This window comes from Artibeus jamaicensis, unplaced genomic scaffold, assembly GCF_021234435.1.
Source record: "Artibeus jamaicensis isolate MK-2021 breed Jamaican fruit bat unplaced genomic scaffold, CSHL_Jam_final contig_755, whole genome shotgun sequence".
Taxonomy (NCBI): Eukaryota; Metazoa; Chordata; class Mammalia; order Chiroptera; family Phyllostomidae; genus Artibeus; species Artibeus jamaicensis.
In genome coordinates, this window is record NW_026521950.1 from 2,458,487 (window position 1) to 2,476,475 (window position 17,989).

The 17,989-nt window shown below is 56.2% G+C and overlaps 2 protein-coding genes across 2 annotated transcripts in view; one reads left to right on the top strand and one right to left on the bottom strand.

The window, feature by feature from the left end:
* ABCC11 (ATP binding cassette subfamily C member 11) overlaps nucleotides 1-797 on the bottom strand; it is a 42,627-nt gene extending 41,830 nt beyond the window's left edge. Inside the window, exon 1 of the mRNA XM_037144806.2 lies at nucleotides 738-797. The gene's annotated coding sequence lies outside the window, so the exon portion shown is untranslated. The remainder of the gene's footprint in view (nucleotides 1-737) is intronic.
* LONP2 (lon peptidase 2, peroxisomal) overlaps nucleotides 1-17,989 on the top strand; it is a 42,182-nt gene that overhangs the window by 1,806 nt on the left and 22,387 nt on the right. Inside the window, exons 2-7 of the mRNA XM_037144797.2 lie at nucleotides 6,140-6,374; nucleotides 7,740-7,871; nucleotides 8,980-9,102; nucleotides 11,181-11,344; nucleotides 12,450-12,544; nucleotides 15,417-15,675. Of these exons, the coding sequence (XP_037000692.2) occupies nucleotides 6,140-6,374; nucleotides 7,740-7,871; nucleotides 8,980-9,102; nucleotides 11,181-11,344; nucleotides 12,450-12,544; nucleotides 15,417-15,675 (1,008 nt within the window). The remainder of the gene's footprint in view (nucleotides 1-6,139; nucleotides 6,375-7,739; nucleotides 7,872-8,979; nucleotides 9,103-11,180; nucleotides 11,345-12,449; nucleotides 12,545-15,416; nucleotides 15,676-17,989) is intronic.

The following is a 17,989-nucleotide window of genomic DNA, read 5'->3' on the forward strand; positions in this document are numbered from 1 at the left end:
TGCCGGAGCCAGGCTGGGGTGACACTTTCCAGGTCCAGTGAACTCTGGTGAATTGTACCAGTTGCTGGTTTCCTTACCCTGACCCCTGACTCTTGACCCGACCCTAAAGGCTCTGTTGACCCCTCCCTGAGTTCCCGTGCCCAGGCACTTAGGTGCCTGTCGAATCGGAGCGGCCAGGGTTTGATTTCTGCATTGTCTTCCTCTTGTGCGCATGCACGGTGATTACCCGTGGGCACGCTGTGAGTCTCAGAGGCGTGTGTAGCCCTAGCATAGGTTGGAGGGACTGGGTGTCGGTATTATTCTGGCCAGATACTGGAGGGTTTTTTAATTTCTTTGATGTAAGTCCCTGTGAAAAGACCAGTAACTGGACCCTGCACCCTCCTGCCCGGAAGTGGGCACTGAGATTCAGATGGGGCGACCTCTGGCCCTCGAGGCTCACGTTGCTGCCTTTGTTTTGCATGAATAGCGATGTTAAAATTTATTCACTTAAGTTAGAAAATTTTTCATAGAATTCCAGCTTCAGAAGGACCCACCAGACCACCCAGCTCTCCCAGGAACACTGTTTGCTTCCTGGACAGTCGGTGTGGAACGGCCACGCTCCCATTGTCTTTTTTCTCTGACATGATCTTGGAGCACTCTTTACTTAAAAAAATAAAAAAACCCACTTTACCCGCACAGACATCGAGTTACTCATAACATTATTCTGTTTTGCTATGCAGTCTTCCCTCGTGGGTTACCTGCTCTGCCAGACGGCAGTCTCCGTGGGGAAGGCCGGGGCTCCCTCTGCTCCCGTCTGTTCCTTTACACCATCCAGGGGACACTGACAGAGTCTTGCAGGAGCAGCAGAAGTCAGTCTGTCCCCTGGGCTCCTTGCCACACGGAAGAGCGGGGCCAGATGTTGACTTACGGAACCAGCTCCTCTGTGGTCCCGAACCACAGCCCTGTTCCGCCTGTTGGGGTGCAAGCAGTACCTGACGCCAGGCCTCTTCCCAGGAAGAGCTGTGGGTCATCCCTGCAGGCTGGGACTTGGGACCCAGCGCCCATGCCACCGCAGGCCACCCTGCTTAACTGGGCTGTATTTTTAGTGGCTCCGGAGGGACCCATTGCTTTCTTAATGAATACGTGTACGAGTTTGCACCGCCTGCATGCAGGTCATGTTGTCTGACCTCCCTCTGCCCTCCTGTTCATCAGGGCTGGTTTCTACGCCTCTGCATCCTGTGGCTCCTTCTCCGCCTCCGAGACCCCAAACTAGTTTCCTTAGCAGTTGTCTAACGGGAAACGAATGCGTCATATATGTAGTGCAGGTGTTCAGTTTTGTCATTTGGACCCACGGCCTGTGCCTGATTCCTGGTTCTATCTGCTAGGATTCTGCGGCACCGACCAAGGAAATACTGGTGATAGTAAGGTTTTAAATTTTAATCTTCTATAGTAGCAAATGTGTCATGATTAGCTCTAGTTAGAGCTTCCTAAATTTGCATTCATCTGAGGGTAGATCCCAGTTAGGACTTTCAGAAAGTCTTTGGACCTTAAAAGAGGACAGCGCTCAGGGTGCGGATCCCCAGAACGGCTGCAGCCTGGAGAGGAAGCAGCGCCGGTGGTCGGTCCAGACCCTGATCTGCGGCAGAGTCGAAGTGTTGCTTTTTGGTCATGCCCAGTAAAGGGTGTGTTATTTAGAAAGGTGACCAACTTGATACAAGGTCTACTATGTATCAAGTGCTACTAGTAAGAAGGAAAGTATTCAGTTAACTGGCTACTTTGTTTGCTTAACTCCTGTTTTGAAGTACAGGTGTGTGTGCTGTGGGCCCTTCTCAGACCCTGGGTGTGCACGCGGTGCAGGCCTGGGGCAGCCCTGCGTCATTGGGCGGGTGTCTGTACGCGCTCCTCACCGCGCATGCTCACGTCCTGTCTCTGTCACAGCCTGCTCATTCTCAGTGTCCCAGCCCTTTTCGTTGTTGTACGTGTCCTGGTGACCTGTGACCCCTGATCTTTGATGCTGCTATGCTATTGCAGTCATTTTGGGGTGCCGTGGGCTGCACCCATGTAAGTGGGAACTTGCTGGCGGGCTGTGTCCTGATTGCTCCAGCGACTGGCTGTGGCCCATCTCACTCCCTGTCCACAGCCTCTCTGTTACCTGAGACACAACAGTTTTGAAATTAGGCCGTAGAGTAACCCTGCAATGGCCTCTGGGTATTCCAGTGAAAGGAGGAGTCTCACATCTCTCCCTTAAAATCAAAAGCTAGAAAGGGTTAAGCTCAGTGAGGAAGTGTGTGGAAAGCCAGCTCGAGCTGACACCGGGCGAGTGGGAAGCAGGCATTCCTGCGGGAAATCAAGGTGCCGAGCGCTCTGAGGAGCACACAGATGATGGGAGAGGGAGACGGCCTTGTCGCTGGTCATGGGGAGAGTGTCAGTGGTCTGGAGGGAGGACCGGCCCAGCCACCACCTTCCCTCCATCCACAGCCTAGTCCAGAGCCAGTCCCGAACGCTCCACAATTCTGTGAAGGCTGCGCGAGGCAAGGAGGCTGCAGAAGAAAGGCTCGCCGCTGGCAGAGGGGCTCATGGGGGCTGAGGACAGAAGCCCTCTCCACGCCATGAGGCGCCAGGGGGCGCGGCGTGGTCTCCGGAAGGCCTGGCTGAGACAATGCACGAAGGTGGCTGCGGCGAACAGCAGGTCTCCAAAGCAGAGAGGAGCCTTCTGTTGGAAGAAGATGCCGATGAGGACTCCTGTGGCTGGGGAGGAGTCGGTGCCGGGCTTCAAAGCTCCGGAGGTGGACAGGCTGGCTCCCTCCTCGGGGCCGATGCTCACACGCCGCCCGGAAACCCTGGGGACCGTCAGAGTGATGCTAACTCCACTGTGCCGGTGCCGGTAAACGCACCGCACGCCCTGGGGCGCACACACCTGTGCACAGCACGGGTCACTGGTTAGTTTAAGGCCACTGCTGAGACCTGTTCCGAATTTTCTTCCAAATACGACCACTATTGGTAATGCAGCTCCCTCTGCAAGAGCTCTAACGGAGACGGACAAGGCTGGCGAGTGCGTTCACGCCTGCTCACATGGCGCCCACTCTGCAGCCCGCGGACCAAGGAGTAATTCCGACCTGCGGGTCTTACTACTGGGGAAAATAATCTCCTAGATAGGGGTCCCCCGGTGGGTCTGGGCAGAGCGACGTGGAAACCCCAGGGAAGGAGTCACCTTCCTGATGCCACCAGGGGCATTCTCAACCCGTGGGAAGAAGTCGGAGTGTCAGCATCAGCAGGAATTGGGAAGAATGAGATTCCAGCCCCCTGGGGTGACTCCGGCAGAGGAAGTGACTGCGGCCGTGGAGGGAGCGGCGGGCAGTCTGGCATCGGCAGTGGGCCTGGAGGTGGGAGCGGCTGTCGTGGCCTCGGTGTAGGACTCGCGTGGGTGAGGGGCGCACCTGGCGGACGAGCAAGGAGCAGTTTCCCGAGATGGAGCCCACTCAGTGGCCGCAGCGGGAGGTAGTAGAAAGGTAGCGGAGGGTTTGGGGTGTCACAAAGCTCTAGCTAGCACCGCAGCGGCAGGACTGCAGGGGTTGACTCCAGTGCCCGGGCTCGGCGGGTGAGATGCCGGTGACGGCAGTGCGCACTGCAGAGAAGTCCCTCCTGAAGGGAGGAGTCAGCCGGTGCACTGGGGTTCGTGCTGTCTCGTGTCAAGAAACTGCCACAGCGCCCAGCACCCCCCCCAGCAGTGGGCAGCCATCGGCATCACGGCGAGGCCTCCTCCCCACCGGCCGCCCCCCCCCCCACAAAGGGAGTACGGCCGTGAAGGCTCAGAGGCGGAGCGCATTTGCTACCAGTAAAGCATTTTCTTTTTTTTCCTTTCTTTTTCAAGCTGCCCATCGACACACTGGGTGAGCTCTCCTGCCTTCCCCCACACCCAGAGACAGGGCAGGGATGGTGGGGACAGTGCCACCGGTCACCAGCGCAGTCACGTGACAGCCAAGCACCTGCTCCTGAGTGACACTGTGGCTCCCTCGTCCCGTTAGTTGGCTCCTCTCCCCCTGCAAGACCCGCACAGAGAATCCGTCTCTGACCGGCTCTCTCCTCCTGGCGCCAAGCCCTCTTTTTAAAAAAAGGTGATAGGATGTTGTTTTCAAAACCCTTAGTGACGTCCCCACTTCTCCCTCCTCTGAGTCGGCTGGTCTGGAGGGTTGCTAGGAATGGAAGGTGCTCGGACAGCGGGAGGGTGCGCAGGCCTGTCCCCCCACCTACCCTGGGGTGGGGGGCGTCACCAGCCTCGGCCCCACACCTGGCGCTGAGAGAGACGGAGTGCCACTGGGACGGGGTGTCTGAGTCTGTTGGGGAGAAAGTCAGAAAGCGTTTCCTAGTGAACGGATGGGCATTGTCACCGAAGGCACCGTGCTGCTGAGCAGACTGCCACACGGGGCGAGCACAGCCTCTGTGTGCCCTGGGAACCAAAGTCCGTGCGACACTGGGTTTCTTTGAAGGGGCACGTTCGAGTCAGCTGTGAGTGACTGGGAGTGAGAGCCGACTAGCCTGCTTTCGAACCTCTGGAGAGTTTGTCTTCTCAGGAGGAAGGACGCAGTGTACGTACCTCTTCTTTTCCCAGGTAGCGGAAGCATTTTATCGGCATTGTGAGAAAACCCGTTTTTAGTCTCTCCTATGATCAGTGATGCGGCCCAAATAAATAAGCTCATCTCCTGATCTGGGCATTGGGGTCACCTCCCCTCTCCCTCTGGTTCCCAGGCTGCAAACCCCTGGGGCCAGGGACCCGGCTCCCCACCGGTTGCTGCGGCCAGTGGACAGTCCTGGACTCCTCCCGCACTGAGAGAGCTCGATCAGTGAGCTCCGTCCGCAGTGAACTCAGGTCTCAGCTGGTCTCTGTCTCCGGCTGCGCCAACTTGCTCAGGCAGCCTGAGCTGGTTTCCAGGAAACGGGGGAGACACCCCCTTTCAGCAGCCACAACACAGATGACTCTGTAATAGATCGTTGCCACGGCGTGTCCAGTTTCTAAAGCGTAGGGCTTCTTTCTCCCCACCAAACTATCTTCCTGCCTTTTTGGTGGAAACGAGTGTTTAAGTCAGTTTTTACCCCTGTGCCCGTGATAGGGCTGGAAGGGTGGTGGGGAACGCTGTCCAGCCGAGGTAACTCGCAACCTACAGGAGGGGTTTGCAAGGAGCGGCCACGTGTGTGGTGCCTGTGCACAGACGCACCAGGTCCATCCTGTGCCCCGTCTGCAGGTGCCGTGTCCTGTTTGAGGGGCGAGGGCAGTGTTACTGTGCCCAGGGTGTCGGGGGCTCTGGGCCCTTCAGTTCCTTTCTGAAATTATGGCCTTTTCTCTGGCCAAAGAGAGAAAATACAGTCTCAGTTTAGGATCTGGAAGTGTCTTCTGAACATCGATCTTCCTACTCTGTATCACTTCGGCTTAGTTTGGATGGGACTTCCTCTCTGTGAACTAAATTTGTATGTTATGTGGTCAGCATCATGTGTTTTACAAGCAGTTTAGACTTAAGTGTAATACAGGCTTTTCAACTTGTATCAGGCGAGGTGACTACCAGAGAACAGAATTCAGTGTGTACCCTCTGGAGATGGATGTAGGTCTCTAACTCCCCCACTCCGTGACCGTGACCTTGACCTTGTGGGCCTCTGGTATTTAACCACCGCTTGTAGAAACTCCATGGTTAAGAGTGTGTGTGAATTCCCAGACCTCACTTGGTGTTGAGGGTTTGTAGGAGCTCTGCAGGCCTCGTGAAAGTCCCAGCTCAGACTGGGTGTTGGAGCAGAGACCCTTCCGTTGGTTTACATCATGCTGAGTAAGTCTGTTTAAATCGCTAACACTTACTCTGCCGTAGGATTACCTCATGCCGAGGTAGGAAAACCAAGTTATGTAGTTGTCAACTACTTTTATGTTTTTATGCCTAAAGAATCCAAATGTGTAGGATTTGGATTCTACCCAATTCTTGAAAGGGGTGCTGACGAGAAGGCACTGCCCCGGGCCGATGGCAGCGACCGGGCCCCCGAGCCCCGGTGCCAAGTCACACGGAGCAGCACGTTCTCTGAGTCCGAGCGAAGCTCCCAGATGAGGCAGCGGCTTGGGAGGTGGGTGCCTGTGTCCGTAGACTGAACGTCTGTAATGCGGGTGCTTGTGTGTGTGTTCCAGGATCGGGACGGCCGCCCTGGCCGTGCAGGTGGTGGGCAGCAACTGGCCGAAGCCCCACTACACCCTGCTGATCACCGGCCTGTGCCGCTTCCAGATCATCCAGGTTCTGAAGGAGAAGCCGTACCCGGTTGCCGAGGTGGAGCAGCTGGACCGGCTGGAGGAGCGCCCCCGCGGTGGCGGGGCGAGGGAGGGGCTGGGCGAGCTGTCGGAGCAGTTCTACAAGTACGCCGTGCAGGTGAGCCGCCGCCAGACCTGTCCTCGGGGCGCCTGCCCTCCGGCGCCTCTGCCGCCCCGAGAGAGGGCCGGTTCGGCGGGCGGTGAAGTTTCAGGGCAGCCTGTGTTGACCTGATTTAGCAGTGCGTTAATTTCAACTTGCCCATCTCCAGGATGATACCTGAGTCATTCTAGGACATACCAGTCAACCCTTTGGACATTTTTCCCAAAAAGCATTCCTAGAATTGTCCTTATAGCTGCTGAAGTATCTCCGAACCAGACAGCTATTGAAAGTAAACAACTTTAAAAATGAAAATACTGCTGTTCATCACAGAGTGTTGAGGCACCGAGTTACACAAGCTACGCTGGTTTGGACGTCTGGTCACAGACACTGCGCCAGCTGACACTGTGCCAGCTGACACCGTGCCCGACGGTGACGCCGGAAGGTGCAGCGAGTAGCAGATCAATTCTGAGCGAGGGACCCAGGCGAGTTGGAGGCTGGTCTCAACAGTGCCTCCGCTGCCCTGGGGCGGGAAAAGGGCACAGTGCCTCTCAGAGGCCGTGAGGCTTCTGCCAGCAGGAGCTGGCGCTCCCCCTCCTGTTTGTAGGGCAGGAGGGGCTCACAGCCACCTGGGTGTCCAGGACAGGTGGGAAAGCAGTCCTACCAGGTGCCCAGAGGAAGGCGGGGTCTTTGTCAGCGGCCCCGCCAACGACCCCAGCTACTGTTACTGAAAGTGGCCTTGAACAGAACGTGCTCCACACCACCATGCACCCTGGAAGCTGATTCACAAAACTCGTTCACAGTCCGTGTTCAGATTCTCGTGGACCCAAATGTCCTCCTGAAGAGCAGTGTTTCAGCTACTGACTGGTTGGCGGAAAAGCGTCAGCTACATTCAGCTTCCAGAACTTACCGATCGTGCTGCGATTCTGTAAGAGAAGGCCCTGTTCTCGGAGCGAGGGCCAGGGTGCCCGCAGCTTCTCTGCCGTGCTGCGCAGTGGTCACGGGTGGGAGTGGAAGTGTGGAAAGAAAGCAAGGCAGTGCGGCAAGTGTTCACAGTTGGTGAGGTTAGGGAAGGACATACAGTTTATTGCACTGATGCCACTTTTCTGTAGATGTCCATTATTTTCTCAATGTAATTTAAAATAAAATCACAAATTCATAACACTTTTTTAAACATTACTATTATGCACTTCTCTTTGAGCCATTTTTGCTCTTCATTCTGGTGGGTGTCCTGAACGGACCCCTCTGAGGCCGCACGGACCCTGCGCTGTGACAGTCAGTGACCTCTTGACCACAGCCACAGGGGTCAAGGCCCAGACATGGCACGTGTGCAGCTGAGTTCCGAGACTCGGCACTCACACCAGGCGTCTTTCTCTCCCCTTGCAGCTGGTCGAAATGTTGGACATGTCTGTCCCCGCCGTAGCGAAGCTGAGGCAGCTCCTGGACAGCCTTCCCAGGGAGGCGCTCCCCGACATTCTGACCTCCATCATCCGCACCAGCAACAAGGAGAAGCTCCAGGTAGCGCCCCCTGCTGGAGGGCGGACTTGGGTTGCCACTTGTCGGTTGGGTCTAGATGGGGAGTGAACTTGGACCCAGGTCAGGGACACTTGCGGCTCACGGAAGTAGTTACGTCCACTCTGAAGGCGATGGCCATTACCACATTGTCAGCGGTAGCTGTTTGTCAGTTCACGGAGGAGGCTGAAGCAGAGAATAGTGACGACGGCAGATGTTTGCTGTGAAAAACTCTGTCTCGGCGATTCTGAGCCAGTGGCGCCGCGATCTTGCCACTACCATGTCTGGTGTTTCTCACGGGGACTGCCATCAGGGCAAGTTCACTGCAGATTTCCACTTCTGTGTCTTTCAAGTGAAAAAGAATACAAGTACAAAGTTGTAGATTTGCATTTCCCCCAAACCATGAAAGTTCTCTTGCAAACTTATTTTTATAGTATTTTTTAGCAGTGTGCTTTTTGGAATCGTCCTAGAACATTGAAGCTGGTTTGCAATGGAACAACCCTCCTTACTTCATCTGTTTATTTAACACTCAAGTCCAGCAGGTGCAGCCAGTACAGACCGCTGGGTGTAGCCCCGGAGCTCGGTTCGGCCGGCGGGGTGGGGGTCGCAGGGGCCCCAGTCCCTGGCGCGGGCAGGCGCGGGCACAGCAGTTCTGCTGGGTGTAGCAGTCCGAGGGTGTAGGGGCTCAGCGCTCGGACAACTTGGCGTGGGAGGTGCTTAAAGCGCTTCTAGTCTCGTGTGTGTGTGTGTGTGTGTGTGTGTGTGTGAGAGAGAGAGAGAGAGAGAGAGAGAGACTTTAATATCTTGAACCTGGAACTTGCTCACACCTAATACTGACACACAGTCTCAGCTGTAAGAGAATTCCCAGAAGGAGCTGATATGAAGCGTGGGTTTTGTTCTTGCTCCTGGAACAGCACACGCAGCTTCATTTCTAAATGAAAACTCGGGCTGCCCTTTTCCTGCTTCGGGGGGTTCTGGTGTTGGCGTCAGACAGTGGGATTGGTCTAGTTAATTGGGTCGCGTTAGCCACAGGGCAGCTGTGAAGACTGTGGGCGCCGGCCTCGGGCGTGCGTGGCTCCGGGAGAGCGGGTCTCTCACGGCGCGGTCCCCTTAGATTTTAGATGCCGTGAGCCTGGAGGAGCGCTTCAAGATGACCATCCCGCTGCTCGCGCGGCAGATCGAAGGCCTGAAGCTGCTCCAGAAAACCAGGAAACACAAGCAGGACGGGGATGAGCGGGCAAGTACTTCCAGTGACCCACGTCCCCAGGTTCCCAGTTGTCCTCACGTGCCACCAGACTCGGTGCTCTTTGAAGGAAAAAAGGGGGGAGGGAATAAAGCAGCCAGCAGAAGGAAAGTTTATTGTCTCTTACCAATCGAGCTACCGATAAAATTTTCCATTTTAGTATGTTTCCCTCTAGTCTTTTTCATGCCAGAATCTTTTTTTATTTTCTGAGCAGGTGAACATTTTCTCTTCTCAGATTTTGTTTCGGTGATCATCAAAAAAGAATGATGTACTCAGCCATTCTCCTTTCTGCCAGACATTGTGTGTAGTTTTCACTGTTTTTTATGGTTTAAAAATCAGCAAAGGTTTACTCCGAGTGTCTGAGTATAACTTTTTTTTTACGGAACGTAACATTAGGCAAAGACCGCGAGCCCCGTGGGCAGAGTTGAGATCAGGAAACCCTGCCCGACCCGGGCAGGGGTGGAAAGGAGGGTCCTCACAGGCCCTCGGAGACGCAGCCAGTGGTCAAGGGCCAGGCCAGAGGTCTGACAGCTGCAGAGTGGAGGCGAAGGCTCTGCCCCTGCTGGGACGGACTGACGGATGGGTGGACAGATGGAAGGAGGAGTGACAGGAAGCCGAGAGAGGGAGCAGCCTTCCGGGGTGTGTACTCCCACACACCGCGCTGCTTAAAGCAAACGCCACGAGTCCCAATCGTTTCTGGCATGAGATCACACTGTTAACTCAGTTCTTCGTCTGAGGCAGGACAGGCCGGGGCACCCTCTGCATTGGGAGGTAGAAAACGGCAGCTCGCTGTCAGTAGACGTCGTCATTACTCAAAAAGAAACTGTTCAGAATCTTTCCAGAAAATCACCCGGTGGGGGCAGTATTCAAAAATGGGAAACTCAGGGCCCTGTTTGGGGTCGACAACCTCCTTGTGGACTCTGAGCACTGTTCTCGGAGCAGTGGGGAGGGGTTCTGCGTGAAAAAGCGCTTCATCCCAACGGTGAAGCTTTGTTTATTGATGTGCTTTATTTTTAATCTCACTCTGAAATAAAATATTGCATTTTCAGTTTTTTATACTTTATTGACTTTTACCTGCTACCAGCTTGTGTAGGGCTAAAAGTATATATTTAACATTTCTGTTTTTATAAAGTTACGTTATTGTTCCCTGCTTTGCATTTTTAACTTTTTATATTTCAACGTAGTAAATGGGTCATGTCATGGGCTAAAAAAGAGAGTTCTGAGGCTTCTGAATGCAATGCCAGCAGCACATTTTGCTGCAGTGACAGCTGGAGCTCAGTCACTACGTCAGGGATGGGACAGGCGCACAGGCAGGCTCTCAACATGGTTGTGTGAAGGACTGTGTCCGCGGGGTGCAGACGGAAGCCTGTAGGAAGTGCCCTGGGTGAAGCAGTGTGGCGCGGGAGGGGAGGGGAGGGGGAAGGGGAGGGGAGGGGAGGGGAGGGGGAGGGGAGGGGAGGGGAGGGGAGGGGAGGAGGGGAGGGGAGGGGAGGGGAGGGGAAGCCCCGCACCCGGCTGGAAAGGCAGAGCTTCCCAGGAAGGAAGTCGCTGGGGGTGGCACCTGGGAGGGATGCGGGTCAGAGCAGCTGTTCCGAGAGGAGGAAGGCTTCCTTCCCCGTGTGTCCCAGACACAGACCCGCGGTGATGGTGGGGAGGACAGACACGTGGAGAGGTTGAGATGTCGGAGGCAGGGTGGGATCGGTTCAGCTGTGGAGCCGTGGGTGGTGCGTGTGTCCGGGGCCCAGTGGCGGGGACAGCAGTGCGAAGAAGGGTGCCCCGCCTCATGCTTTCGTTGCCTCTGGCAGTCGGTTTCCCAGTGATGTTCCTCCAAGGTGCTGTGGGCAGATGCCACAGAGTCACACCACGTGGTCGTGGTCGACTGTCGCTTTCTGCCACCTTCACCTCTGCGTGTGCCTGGGAGGGGTTGCTCTGAACCTTGGTTTCTGAGGATCTAGTCGCTAGCAGCCATAGAGTGTTTACTCAGCCCGAGCGTGAGCTTCAGTGTGGCTGGGAGCTCCGTCCATCTCCAGGGTGGGCTGACACCCGGTTTCACCCCCCCCTTTCTCCCGTAGGTGATAGCTGTCCGCCCCACTCGGAGGGTCATGCCCCTCCCGGGCACTTTAGAAGACGAGGAGGAGGAGGAAGATAACGATGACATTGTCATGCTAGAGAAAAAAATCCGAACGTCCCACATGCCGGAGCAGGCCCACAAGGTCTGTGTCAAAGAGATCAGACGGTGAGTCGGTGGCTCTCCCCGCCTTCATGTGTGAAAGTGTCGCCCGTGACAACGGACCTGCTGCTCTGCATCGGAAACTGAGAGGCGAGTCGGTCAGCAAGGTGCTCCGCTCTCTCTCCATTTCTTTCGTTAGCGTGGACTCGGACCACTCTGTCCACCTTTGTCCCTGCGTCGGCAGCTCTCGGCCCCCTGCCTTCCCCAGTTCTCAGGCTCTCGCCGTGGTCAGGAGGACGGTCCCCTCTTCATCCCTCACCCCCTGGCACGGCCTTCCTGCCCCTGGGTTCACGGCACTGCCCCTCCTCTCCTCCTGCGATGCTGAGCATGCGCGGGTCCACCCTTCCACATGCTGGGTGTGCGTCAGATGCGGTCACTGCCGTGTCTGTTGTCTTGGGGAGCAGGCCACCCTGGGGGTAGACGGCATGCCTGTTTGCTCACCGTGTCCTCCACGGTCACCGTGTGCTTCAGAGGGCGGGGCGGTCCGCCTCTCTGTGGGGGGTGACGTTCGGGTGGGCCATGGGGTGCCTCTGCCATCACAGCCACATTTTAGTGTCTCGTATCGGTGAATCATGACAGGCCCCACTCAGGGCTCACTGTCTGAGCCTCACAGTTATGAGCCTCAATGTGCACAGCTGAGGGACGTTTCATAGTGACGCCCTGTGTGAACAGAACACGGCCACCCTGCGTACACCGTCGGGGCCGCATCTTGACAGCCAGTGCCAGAGCGTCCTTGTGCGACTTCAGCTCCGACGTAAAACACAGTTGTGTGGGGCAGGGCACTGAAGTCTCACTGTGGTGAGGAGATCGTGGCCACACGTGACGTGAGACTCCGTGATGTGCCGACTCCGATTAGGCCACGTTTCAAGGCCACCGTCAGACCCGGGTTCCCCACCCTCCCCCCAGTTTGCAGGTATCGCTTTAATTGTGTTTTGCAGCGTACCTTCCAAACAGAATAAATGTTTTGTTCACTAGACAGGCAAAACTTCCCAGATTCGGTTAACCAAATACGGTGACGTGTCTGGCCAAAAAGCGGAGATAAGGCTGAGTTTTTTCTTTTTATGGAGTGCGTTTTTCCTGAACATGTTTGCTATGTGTTCTTTCCCCGCAGACTCAAAAAGATGCCTCAGTCGATGCCGGAATACACCCTGACAAGGAGCTACTTGGAGCTCATGGTGGAACTTCCCTGGAACAAGAGCACGACCGGTGAGCTGGCTGGCACCAGCCTGGTTATGGTCCCGTTGGTGGGCCACACGCGTGCGCGCAGCTTCTGCGGGGACGCTGGCCCGCGGCCGTCCTCCTGCCCTTGGCGTGAACGGTGTGCACACGGAACTCCCGGCGCCGAGGTCTTGGGGTTGGATGGGAAAAGGAGGCACCCCTGCAAGTCCCGTGTGCCCGATTTCAGAGGAAGCAGGGTTTCCGTAGCTGAGAAACATGTGTTTCTCAGTACCATTCGGTTCAGGTGGTCCTCTCCTCACTCCGGACCCTGCAGACCCCCCAGTGACCTGTGCCCACCCGCCCAGTCCTGCCGGCCCCCCGCAGAGGAAGGGGCGTTTCCCTTCGCAGCCAGTGCCTGACCGATAGGCCTCCGTCTGTGTTGCCGATGAGTTTGCGACGCCTCTCTCTTTGCACGACACGCATTTTCTCGGTAGCATTGTCCTGTGTCGCAGGATTGATTTTCACTAGTGACCGAGGAAAAACGCAGGGGGCATGTGGTGTGATGACCTGAGGACACGGAAATGCAGCTCTGATTCTGCGCCGTTGGGAACTGGCGTGCAGCTTCCTGCCTCGCACACGTCCTGTTTACAACGTGAAATTAATTACATTCCGGGAGTTTTTACTGGGTGTGTGCAGTACAAGTGTAGCGACTTGGGGGGGGGGGGAATGTTTATTGAACAGAGAGCTGATTCCCATTTTTTACGAAAATAGCCAAGACAGCATACACACAGGGCAAAGCAATGACTGTTTTTACACCTAGGGAAGGGGGCCACTCACGTGCCAGAAACTGAGCACGTGTCTGCTGTAGAGCCAGGCCGCGGCCCGTCGTCGGGCAGAGAGTAGGGGACTATGGCGAAGGCGTGTGCCGAGTGCCTGGCCCCGCCGGCCCGGGCAGACCCAGGTCTAACTGCGCTGTGGGCGCGGCGAGGAGACCGCGGAAAGGCCTTCTGTGCCGCCCCAGGGCGCTGCTGCCACGCAAGCAGAGGCCCTCAGCCGGGGGAGCAGAAGCGTTGGGGGGGGCGCAGGTTTTCTGATGTTCCGTCCTTGAGCGGAAGGAGCCAGTGGGACCATTTCAAACTTCCAGTGTAAATAGGGAAATTTGTTCAAGTGAGGTTAAACTATTTCCCACGTAACCACCTGTATTATTCAAAACAGGAAGTGTGCCATCCGAGCCGTTGAAAAGGGCAGCCGGAAGGAACGCGTGTAGAGTGTGGGATTGGTCTCTTCTCACAAGTTCGGAGGAACTTCCTTTTTAAAATTTTCTTTACTTGGCACATTTCTTGGAAGAAATTCCTTCACAGTATTATTATTTTTTTTTCTGCGTTGCATAGAATTTGGTTTTTAATTTACTAGACGTTAATTAGGAATAGATGTTGCATTATAAAACCGTTACCAACAAAATGACACCTCAGTGAGACGGTTTCTCCGTGGCTGTGGTGATACAATAAATGCCTTGGTGTCCTCGTATCGGCCCAGCTAACGCAAACCCCGCGGGACTTTTTGGTCTTTGGAGACACTGTGTAGAATCATTCTGGAGTTTTCCTTGGAGTTTGTTGGGCCAGGTCTCAGTGCCAAGGTCAGTGCTGAGCAAACAGTTGGGGAACTTCCACTCTTTGGTTTATTCACATTTATTGGTTGGGTTCTGAACAAAGCCTAATCACTCAGCCGGGACTCACTGAAATCAATAGTCCTTCAATTAAATTACGTGTGTTGCTTCTTAGCTGGGGTTTTACACAGCGTCTCGGGAGCTGAACTCTTACTGAAAGACATTCTTCTCCTGTGAAAAACACCAGCGAGTCCCGAACACCCGGGGAAAGGGTGGGTTGTGTGCGCTTCTCCCTCCCTCTCCCCCCCTTTCTCTGGGAATGTGGTCCGGCGGCCGTGCCTCACCCCGACTGCTGCCCGTGGAGCCATTTATTTTGGCTTCCCCGACCTGCCGTTTCATCTGTGAGAGTGTTCTAAGTACACAGCGCGTCAGGGAACCTGGTGAAAGCTTGTGTTCGGAAACAGCCCAGCTCACACCTCTGGTGACGCCGTGATCAGCGGGACTCGGGCATGTCCTTGTGTCTTAGTGTGTTTTTTTCCTCCTGCACTTCTGTCTATAGAAGACCAGGTAAAGGAAAGAATGCCAGGTAAATGTGGAGATTTAGCTAAAAGGAGGCACTGGGAAGAGTGCTTTGTAACTGTGAGATCTGTAGAGAACCTAAACGCGCGGCCGCAGGGAATGAGTTAAATGAGCACACATACGTAAATGACGGGATGTTACGCAGCCACTCCAGTACCACTGAGGAATACATTGGACGCGGGAAGATGTGCGTAGTGTACTGGGTGAGAAAACCCCTCGCCAAACCCGGTCTCATGAGGCTGCCGCTTTGAAAAGCAGGACGTAGGAGACACACGCCGAGAACCTGGAATAGCACCTACCAGAGAGGGGGCAGCGGTGCCGTCTTGGGGCGGGAGGTGACAGGTGACTCTTTTTGATGAATGCCATCGGGGTTTCTGGCATGAGCACACAGGACAGAAGTAGTAGGAGGAAAAAACACTTCGAAAGCAAGTGCCCGAACAGACAGAATGTGCAGAAATTGTTTCCGTAGAAACCTGTATCCAGAAAACCGTCCCAGAGAAAATGGTGGGAGTGTCAGCTCCTCACGTTTGGGTGCAGCCCCTCCTGTTTCTGTGGTGACTGCGTCTTAGGGGGGCCACCAGGTCGGGTCTGCCCCGGAGAGGCAGTGGGGGGTCCGAGTCTGCCCTTGCGCCCCTCTCTTCGCGAGCGATGTTTGGGCCCCGCCAGGCCTGAGGGGAGCCTTCCGCCCCCAACTCCGCGCGCTCACGCCAGGTATGTTGTCGGGTCCCTCCGCAGACCGCCTGGACATCCGCGCGGCCCGGGCCCTCCTGGACAGCGACCACTACGCCATGGAGAAGCTGAAGAGGCGGGTGCTGGAGTACTTGGCTGTCCGGCAGCTGAAGCACGACCTGAAGGGCCCCATCCTGTGCTTCGTTGGCCCCCCTGGAGTCGGGAAGACAAGCGTGGGGAGGTCCGTGGCCAAGACCCTCGGCCGGGAGTTCCACAGGATCGCGCTCGGAGGCGTGTGCGACCAGTCCGATATCCGGGGACACAGGTAGCGCCCTTCCCCGGCCGCGTCTGTTGCTCTCGCCCTCCCCTCGTGACTCGGCTGCCCGGAGGCACAGCGGGGCTTTCTCTGCAGGACTGTTAAGGGGTGCTGAGTGAGTGGAAGGGGCATGCGCCTCACCATAACGGGGTCCCCTCCGCTCTCCCAGAGCCTCACGTGTGTGCAGGTGTAAATCGGCCACGATGAAGGCACTTTTACCGCATTCTGGCCCCGTAGTCTCTCAGGTGTAGCGGCCAGAGCCCTGGGAGGTTGAAGAGTAGGCACAGCGCGGAGAGGGCAGGGAGGAGGGGTGGGAGGTCCCCGATGGCCAGTTTCTCCTGTCTGCAGCTGAAACTCTCGTTTGAGAAGCTGCTTTATGGCGGGAACAGGAGTTACAAGGGGAAAGGTTAGCATCGCTGTTCAGGCTCGTCCTTGCGTGATTGACACTGAAAACACATGGAGCTGTGAGAACTGAGTGCTCTCCTGCTGTGTGGGATCGCATGCGTGTTAGCTCCCTGCACGCTGCTGCTCAGACGGAAGATGCTTGGGGCAGCGTGAACCCCTGTTTCCCAGGCTCAGGGGACAGAGCAAGGGCAGCCTGTGAGGTGATGTGTGTGGTCAGGGCACCTCGTGGCTGCACTTGCTTCTCTGAGGCGTGGCGTGCTGTGCACCTCGGACTCGGTGACGTGGGGGGTGTGTGTGAGCCAAATCGGGACTCAGATGTGCGTTCCAAAGAACCTGCTGAGCTCCCGTCAGAGCGATCAGGCTGGACATAAAGCCTCTGCCCTCGAGATGAGACCCTCGGTCGTGCGGTCGTGCAGGACACCCAGGTTTGGAGTGAGGACACCCAGGTTTGGAGTGGGGGCTTGCACATGTGGCCGGTGCCCCCTGGGCCCAGGGCCCTTCCACTGCACACTGACAGGCCAGTGTGGATGGCACTGGGGTTGTGGGGAAAGGATCTGATGCTTTTAAGGCACCTGATTTTCCACTTGGCTCTTCAAAGATCCCTGGCCTTGGGGCGGGAGGGAAGCTTCAGAAACTGGCATGAGAAATGGTTCTTTTTATTCTTTTTTGTTTGCTTACGGTTCTCATGCATTAAAGAAAACTCATTCCAAGATTTCAGTGGATAAGCAGTGAGCGCCCAGGTTAGTCAGGGAATGGACTTGGACCATTCTTTCTGGCAATTTCAAATGCTCTTTTTGTTACCGAGAGTGGTGTATTCTCGCTCACGCCACTAGAGGCTGCAGTCGGCTCTGTAAAGAGATTAGACCAGTTTGGGGGCTGCTGGCTCCTGGGCCTGCGTCCTCCAGTTTCAGCTGCCGAGCTTGGGGGGGGGGTCTTCCTCGTTCGAGTGATGTGGCTCGGGCACTCCGGGTAGTTTTGTTACTTCTTCTTTTGTGACCTCAAGCACAGTGTCGTGTTTTTGACGGGAGCCAGGGAACGGCTGGTTCGGTTATTCTCGTGTGAAGTTAGCATCTCGGGCACGTGACACACACGTGGTCAGCCCTTGTTCCTTCCCACACTGGGGTTGGCGATCCCTCGAGGCTCAAAAAGCGGCCCCAAGGCCCCGGCGTGGGCAGCAGTCCACAAAGTCAACTTTCGTTGCTCTTTTAAGTCTAAATGCTCAGGGGGCGTTTAGGTTTTCATGTTTCAATACACCTTTTTGTAAAATTCAGTCTGAGACTTCAGTTGTACCCCAGACCTCCAGCCCTCGGTGTGGTTGTCTGATTTGTGTGGCCAAACGGTGGGGCGGTGTGTTTTCGCAGCCCTGCTGGTGGGCCGTGGGCCGCACCACAGCCCTCAGCCCCTCCCGTGACACCTGGCGGGTAGGAGCAGACCTCAGCCTTACATCTGCCAACACTGATGGCTGTGAAGTGTGTTCCGTCGTTCCAAGTGAGTAGACTCCCACGTGTGACTGTCGTGAGGAGAACCGGACGTAGAGAAGAGAAACTGTTTGGTAGAAGGTTGCGCATCTGCCCGAACCACCCAGGTGTGGTGCTCTGGACGCGTGCGGCGTGGACTGAGTCAGTGCTCGCCACCAGCCGGGGAGTGTAGGGGCCCCTCCGGGTCACGGCGTTGGCTCGAGGCCCGATTTTCCGTGCGCCTCGCTGGGCAGCGCCCCCAGCCATCACCCTGCCAGGGGTTCCATTTGGCAGGACAGCCGCCTGCCCTCTGTGGTGTCTGGTTGTCGGTGTCCACGCCTGCAGAGGCTTTTCCTTTGGAACCCTGTCGGGCAGCAGGTGGACAGTGGGTGCGGTTGTCGGGGGCGGAGAGCCTGAGGACAGGGCCTCGGAGGGGGACGGCAGGGTGGGCTGTGAGGGGC